Below are 7742 nucleotides of genomic sequence, written 5' to 3' on the forward strand. Positions count from 1 at the left end.
CGTCTGAAGGCGGGCTTGTCGCGGCAGCCAAGGCGGATGGCGGCAGGCGGGCGGGTGGCAGACGGGCGGTCGCCGCACGCGCGGCATTGGAAGATGCATGGCGGGCGCCCCGAGGCGGACGGTGGCAGGCGGGCGGTCGAGGCACGCGCGACAGTGGAAGGCGGGCGTCCCGAGGCGGTGGCCGCTGGGCGGCACGCGACCGGGCGCGAGCAATCGCCGCCTTCAGTCATGCCGCATTTACCGCGGGCAGTTATTGCACGAGGGTACGCCCGTCCGCGCCACGTCAGCACGCACGTCGCATGGTGCCTGACATAGTGGGCCCATGGGGTGCAGATCGACTCGCGTCCTGTCGGCTACTGGGCGGCTCGGCTCGCCCCGCAGCCGTATACACGGGCGCGCGGGGTATCGGCCTGGACGCGCGGGGTTAATTTTTACATAAGGCAATCCTGCCCCTGCCAGCGAAGAAGTATGGACGAATCTCAGCCCTTGATGTGTTTAAGGAGGTGAGCGAAGCAGAAGTAAGATCTAATTACCCCCAACCAAACAAGCTGTAACTCTAATTACCCCAACAAAACACGCTGTTGGTGCTTTCGAATTTCTTGCGGGGTACTGAACTACTGATTCCAATCTGATTCGACTTCGAGTTCCATCTCCTTGTTACAGTTTTCCCTCAAAAGAACGAAGAAAAAGTTAGTAGCTCCGTTGCCCGCAAAATCGCGTGAGGCGAGCGGACCGACGCCCCCGCAATCGGAGAGGAGAGCGCGAAGCGGCGACCGAACATGCCCCCCCGTCGCCGAGATCGCCCGCGGAAGAGGCCAAACCCAATGGAGGCGAGGGTAGCGAAGGCCACCTCGGCGACGTCCTTCACCAAGCCCCCGCCGCTGGCGCTCCCGAAGACGGCGCAGTTCTTCTTCCGGCACCTCCCGCGTCACAGCCGTGGTGGCGCCAGCGTCGTCCCCCACGAGGAGTGGGTGAGGAAGACCGCTCTGAGGGACTCCATCCACGACGCCTACCTGCGTGCCCTCGCGCGGCTCCCTTTCAACGGCCCCCGTGGCGTGCCGACGGTGCCGTCCCTCCTGCCCGCGCTCCTAGCCGGCGGCCACTGCTTCGGGCCCCTCTCCGACGGCGCGTCCAACGTCATCGTCAACACGGTTTGGCTCTACGCCGCCTCTCCCCCTGCCCGCTTCTCCGCCGTCGACGCCGTTGTCGATGTCGTCGACATCGATGACATCAAGCAGAGATCCTTCCTCGGCCTCAATCGCGTGCACCACGACGTCGATCGGAACTACGACTACTACTACGCTGCCGCTGCTGCCGCCGGGCACCCCAACTGCGAGGCCTTCGCTGCGTTCGCGCAGTCCGGAGTTGCCACAAGCCCCGCCGTCACAGAACTGCTCGCCGGTGGCAGCAGCGCCCATCTCTCCGCCGAGGATGTCGAGCGACTGGCCGTACTACTCGTTCGACCCTCGGCTCCTCCACTCGACTCTTGCCAGGTGCTAGAGCCGCAGTTCCCGGCGGAGAGGGAGGAGTACATCAGAGCCGGGCAACGATGGAGACGGAAGCTGGCAAACATGGCGATTCAGCACTGGAACCGCACCATTGGGATCAGTCTCTTTATCCAACAATCACACCTTCATACGCCTATTTTATTTCCTGGCCATTGGTGCTAATCGTCAATTCGTCATTGCTATGTACAAATTTCTTCCTCCCAAGGGGCCAGAGCTGCAGCTCCATGTTGTTTGTGACGCCAGTGCTGACAGTCATGGTTACCAACATATCAACTTCATGGCCTCTGCAAAAGATAATCCGGCAGCCATACAACTCTTCTTTGCGGAATATGCAAGAAAAATGGGGGTCGTGCTTTGCTGCCCTGTCCAAGACTCTGTCTCTCTAAGCGGTGAGCACTTCCTCTTCTTTTATCAATACTATGATAATTAATTTATGTTAGTGAGCAAAATCTTAGCCTTCTTTGGTAGAGTAATGCTGCTGTACAACCTTGTACTAAATCATCGTTAATTGTACTATGGATCGGTGGGAGTACTATAATAGTATCTATAGTTAATCATCTCAGGAATGTATGAGGATTAGTCAAACGATGAGTACAACTATACTCATTCGTGCTTTTGATGATGATATTTAAGTTTGGATCTATTCTTTAAAATAGCACAAACACATATTTAAGTTAGTATCTGATTGGCCTAATAAATGGCTATTCCTTGACAAGACAATGATTTCTTTTTTTCTGTTTACTTGCTAGTCAGGGCTATATATGCTAATCACATTGGGTATGCCCCTTGGCCTTGAACTCGGTGAAATACTACATGTTTTTTTTTTTTGCGAGATTGAAATACTACATGGTTAAGTAGTTAGTTAATGCCCGTGTCCTAAGTTGGCTACATGTTTGTGTGTAATACATCACGTTTATCAGTACTCCATGCGGGTCATACATACTGATTATCTGAAACACTTGTTATGTTATGACGCTCGTCTCAGATTGGACATGTTTATACTTTTATCAGGTCACTGCGATCTTTGTGAGAGTCTTCATTTAAGGCTTATCCACCCATCTTTTGGAGCATACAATTTCCGCAGTCCCCTTGATGCTACCTCGGGTATAATTGACTTTGATGTTGCAAATCTGCTGGACATCAAATATGCTCGGCACCTTTGGGGTTCGAGGCACATGGACCGTGCTTTTTACCCTTATGATGATTTTCATTCCAGCGATGAATGGAGGTGTGGTTTCATGGTAATCCGGTAGTTCAATTGCAATGAGAAACTGCTTTTATGTACCTGTAAGCACAAAAGGGCGAGTGCACGGAGACCTTCGAAGATTGTTGTATGTGTTGAGACCACCGTGGAATGCAGGCAAAAAGTATAGATAGGAGATGCAAGATGTAGGATTGCAAGGCGTGTTGGAGTAGGAGTCTACCAACCCTGGTGGGTTTAGTTGAAAAAGGGGTTTAGTTGAAAAAGGGAGGAAATGTATTTGTACTATGCATGTTTTGTATGGATGGCCTCGTTAAAACATGTGTGAAGAAACTTTGGAAAAACTCGAACAAGATAAAAGGAGTATAATCCTATCTTTTGGCAGATGTACTTATTTCTCAACTTAATTCAGCATTCCATCAAGTATTCTCATTCAAAATTTTGAAGTTTCGATTGTCAACTAGGAGTGACTTGTTCAATAGAGATCTACTAGATTATCACATGACGTTCATGCATTTGCAATGCAAGATCGCAGGAGAACTCGGGGTCGACATGCTTGATGCTTCATGAGTCAATTTCACATAGCCTATGCGGATAGGTGCAACATATGCTTGATTACATCCCTAGATAACTGCTAGTGTTTGGTGGACATCGAACACACATGATGCCCACACGTGGTACTTCATTCTCTTGAGCTACACACGTTAAGTGTTTAGGATAAAATAACACACATTGTATAGATCAACTCAAAGACATGAAAATAGTACTACTAGAACACAACGACTCTTTCTCTTTGGCTATGCTTCCGTGGCGTGAGAGCTCGGTAGGACCAAGTTGTATGAATGTTTCTTGCAACCTATTTATGCCGTCTATATAAGAATATGGCACGTTCTTGATATGCTCTTGAAATAAGAAGTATGTAAGCGCTAAATGTGTCATTCTAAACTTCGTGACAGAGGATTATTCGGTCTTGTTTGTAATTTTACTTCTTGGTCAGTGTTTTTTTGTGCAAAACTAGCGTTTTGTTGTTTTTCAGTTTTCCAGTTCGGTATATACGTGACTTGTAGTGTAATCCTTTCAATATTAATGAGAAATGTATTACCATGCAAAAAAAAATGATGCCGGAAATCCCCCTTAAAAATCACTTGTTCAGTTGTTCCACAAGTGTCATTTTGTTTGATCGAGACCACACCACATTTACAACGGTGCATCAAAATGCCAAAGCGCACACAATAGACCGACCCTTTTTTTTTTTTGAGGGGGATAGACCGACCCATCTGATCGTCGAAGTACAAGGAACCAAACTGGAAAGCCGTTTCCCTGACCGACTAGTTCGCCTTCTTCGTAGTGGAGCCGGCGGGCTTCTGCGCCCCGCAGAAGGCCTCCCGGTTGGCGGCGGCGCCGCCGCGCACGATGTAGTGGCCGAGCGACGGCGTGGTGGTCCCCTCCACGCGGTTCTCGTCGCAGAGGAACTCCCGCGCGCACACGCTCTCCACCTCCCGCTCGTAGTCGTGCACCAGCACGTCCGTCACCGTCCCCTTGGTCCGCGCCATCACCGCCGACGAGTAGATCGCCGCCATCCTGCCCGGCGACCCCTCGGCGTACCCGTGCGGCCCGTCGACGAGGATGACGTCCCAGGCGACGTCGTAGAGCTGGTTGGGCAGGTCGCCGATGGCGAGGCTGCAGTCGGAGAAGAGCAGGTTCTGGACGGGGCGGCACTCGGCGCGCCGGGACGCGCGCGCGGCGTCGAGGAGGTCTGGGAGCTCGCGCACGGCGGTGGCGTAGGCGACGTCGTACGCCTCCAGCCCGCCGTGCGCGCCCTCCATGTGCGCCACGTAGAAGGGGTTCTCGTCCAGGAACACCGTCCGCCCGCCGTGGTTCAGCGCGCGCCACAGCGGCGTCTCCGCGCCCAGCCCGAACACCAGCAGGTTGCAGGGCGCGCGCCGCCGCACCACCGACGCGATCGCGCGCACGTCCTCCTCCGGCATGCTCACCGTCGAGTTCGCCCCCGCCGCCGCCGCGTACCGCACCAGCGCGTCGAACACGTACGCCGGGAGCGCTCCTCCGCCCGCCGACGCGCCGCCGACGCTGCCCGCACCGACGCCGGCCGCGACGAACGTGACCCCCGGCGACGCCGCCCCGGACGGCGCGCGCGCCGTGGAGAAGACCGTGAGCAGGGACGCGCAGGTGAAGAGCGCGAGGAACGCGACGAGCCAGAAGCGGCGCCAGGAGATGGATGTGGCCGTCGCCGGCGACACCGCCCCGTTACCGTACTTGCTCGACGGCTGGCGGACGAGGAGCAGCTTCGTCCCGGACATCGCCTTCATCTCTCCCTACCAAACCAATGAGCAGAGCAGGCAGCTGGAGTGGCTGGTGCTCGAGTTCTTGTGCCCCTGTGTTTCCTACACCATTTTATGCGTGTGATCTTGTGCTCCGAGTGAAGAGCAGCGATGGTGTTAATACAAGGGGTGGTGCGGATGGCGAGAATGGCTCACCGTACCAGAATGACATCTCAGCCTTTCAGGGCGTGAGAGTTGGGATGTTGATGGCAGACAAGCCAAGCTAAGCTTAATTTAAGCAAAGTAGAATAAGACGAAGTTTATTTCTTTTGAGAAAAAAAAAATAAGCGATTGAGCAGTAGTTGGCATGTTTGGCGAGAAAGCAATCTAGGTGAAAATTCACTTCGCTGCAGGTTTGCTTCGGAGTGGCTCAAATTCTGGTAGGTTGGGATGGCACTACTTTGATTTGGACGCTGGAACTTTCTCCTTCAGAATATGAACACTCATATCCCCACCATCCAAAACTTTCAGTGTGGAACACAGATTGAGCTGCGATGAACCCCGGGCAGGCTACCAAATTTCTTGGGCAATGTCAGGACCTTATGTTTCTTCTTTTCTCCGTGTGGTATACGGCAATGTGCCATTAACTGATGATAGAGGATCATCAGTAATTACTTGAAAAGCTACAGGAGATGGCTCCCGATCTTGGAACTTTGAAGACGGGCAGCTTTCTGGCCATCAGACTCAGATATCAAACAAAAGAAGGTTGCAGATACAGCTATCATATTTGGTGAGAAAATTGTTGAACAAGGCTGAACCTCCTTTGACAAGGGTGACGCAAAAGAAGACTGGCCACTTGGGATTCAAGCGACTCACAGTCTCACAGATGTGGCATGCAGGAACTAACGTTTGTAGCTAGGAGGTGCCTGTCGGTCTATCCCTCCGTTGCCTTCGAGTGAAGCCTCGGCAAAAGCAGTGGCATGAAACGCACGCTGACATGTTCAAGTCCTAGGCTGTTTCTGGGTAACCTGAGCTCATTCAAAATTTCAAACAAGGAACTTGTATATGTTTACTGCTAGCAACAATCTAACAGGCACATGCATTGGCTAAAAAGAAACTGAAACAGAAACTGAAACAATACTGAAAAGCACGGTAGCAGGTAGTGACAACAGAGTTCCATCTTCTTATAGATCTGCCCATGGATACCAACTCCCGGTTGTCCGAATCAGCAGATCATAATTAAAAGGGACAGAACATCAGTTAACTAACTTTCCATAGAGTATACGCCGTCTAATGACAGACAGAAGATTTTCCTCACCAGACTATGAGGATTTTGACAACCTCGAGCAAATAACAGAGGATCATATCAGGATTTACCAAACCACCAGCAAAAAAAGTGCCATAAGAACACAGCAAGGCACAATGAAGCGTCGATTCCAGTTCATAATGCTCTAGGTTGGCTATGTATTTGCTTCTGTGAACAGGAGATGTATCTCTGGCATCCCTGCAGTAGAGAAGCGGTAACCGGAAAAGAGAGCAGGTTCTACAAAATATCATGCGCATCATGATCACCGTCTGGGGTGAGCACCCATATACAGTAGCAAGGATTTATCACCAGGATCATGCGGCACCGCACCAGTAGGCCAGGTGCTCATCTTTGCGTGACGTGCTGAAGAGCCCGCCACATTTCAAGCAAATGAAGCTGCTGCCATCGTTGAAGGCATCCAGGATAATCTGCTTCCTTCCACACTCAGCAAGTATGCAGGCCTCATCAGAGTTCAACGTCGTGACAGGGTCAGAACCAGGTGCTAGTGGATTAGGGTTTGATGTCTGAGCCTCTGCTATAGCACACTGTGCGAGCAAAGAAGCGAGCTCATCAATGTTGGGAGCAGGCTGCGATCTCTGCCTGTAGAGGTCACGTGCACGGTTCAGAGTCTGGATGAGAGCCTGTTCACCACCTTGAGATCTTATGGCCAAGAGTACCTGCATAATATTCCAGAGTTCAGTTCCTTGGCAGAACTAGGAAAGGTAAAATTTATGTAAAGTAAATAGCAAAGGCTCATCAGAACAATCACAACCAAGTATAGTTGCTTGGGAAATATGGAATACCGGGAATGATCAACGTCTTCAAGGGCATCAAGCCCATCTCTACAGATGCAGGAGAAAAAAAAATCTAAGAGGAATTGCAGTGGCTTCTTCATCGAGCTAAGAGGAAGAAATATAGCTCCTTGGCACTGGGTTGAGCCTGTCGCTAACTCAGTTGCTTGTTGTTGTAACCTTAGTTTTCCTTTTCTGGATTTTTATTTTGTTTTTATCTTCATACAGAAAAATATAACCCAAAAATATACATACGCACATTAGAAAGACCCTACTATTTTAGTAAAAAATAATCGCTGCAAAGAAATGTTGCCAATTTGGATGCCTCCTGTACTTGCATCCCCCACAGAGCTTACATTATTTTCATTGATGTATACAAGTTAAGAAGCAGATTGCAAACCTCATTGAAATTCACTATTAGTGCTGCATTTAAGTTAAGGGAAAATTGATCTTATACCACTAAGCAAATTAACATTTTCCAAAATACATACCACTCATTCATGTGTCCTTGACAAAACAAAACTAGTTCCGTCCCCCCGCCTTCTCATTCACTGGTCTTTATCCCTTCCTATTTCTGCTATTTCTTACCTCCCCCAGGGCTGCTTCTTCTCCTTCCCACCATCAAGGTTTTCGAGTCGATGAGTCGCTCAGGGGAAG

General features: G+C 50.8%; 3 protein-coding genes across 3 annotated transcripts in view; 1 reads left to right on the plus strand and 2 right to left on the minus strand.

Annotated features, from left to right (window-relative positions):
* The first annotated feature begins 779 nt into the window (after nucleotides 1-779).
* On the plus strand, nucleotides 780-2971 carry LOC119326557. Its single transcript, XM_037600190.1, has 3 exons — nucleotides 780-1603; nucleotides 1713-1897; nucleotides 2520-2971. The coding sequence occupies exons 1-3, from the start codon at nucleotides 780-782 to the stop codon at nucleotides 2759-2761; spliced, it is 1251 nt and encodes a 416-aa protein (XP_037456087.1). The 3' UTR covers nucleotides 2762-2971.
* An 854-nt stretch (nucleotides 2972-3825) lies between these two features.
* On the minus strand, nucleotides 3826-5249 carry LOC119326772 (protein IRX15-LIKE-like). Its single transcript, XM_037600383.1, has one exon. It carries the CDS (start codon nucleotides 5034-5036, stop codon nucleotides 4038-4040), a length of 999 nt encoding a protein of 332 aa, XP_037456280.1. The 5' UTR covers nucleotides 5037-5249; the 3' UTR covers nucleotides 3826-4037.
* Nucleotides 5250-6148: 899 nt separating this feature from the next.
* LOC119323272 overlaps nucleotides 6149-7742 on the minus strand; it is a 5292-nt gene continuing 3698 nt past the window's right edge. The window contains exon 2 of the mRNA XM_037596875.1: nucleotides 6149-6971. Coding sequence (XP_037452772.1) covers nucleotides 6609-6971 — 363 coding nt within the window. The 3' untranslated portion in view covers nucleotides 6149-6608. The remainder of the gene's footprint in view (nucleotides 6972-7742) is intronic.

Source organism: Triticum dicoccoides, chromosome 6B (assembly GCF_002162155.2).
Source record: "Triticum dicoccoides isolate Atlit2015 ecotype Zavitan chromosome 6B, WEW_v2.0, whole genome shotgun sequence".
NCBI lineage: Eukaryota > Viridiplantae > Streptophyta > Magnoliopsida > Poales > Poaceae > Triticum > Triticum dicoccoides.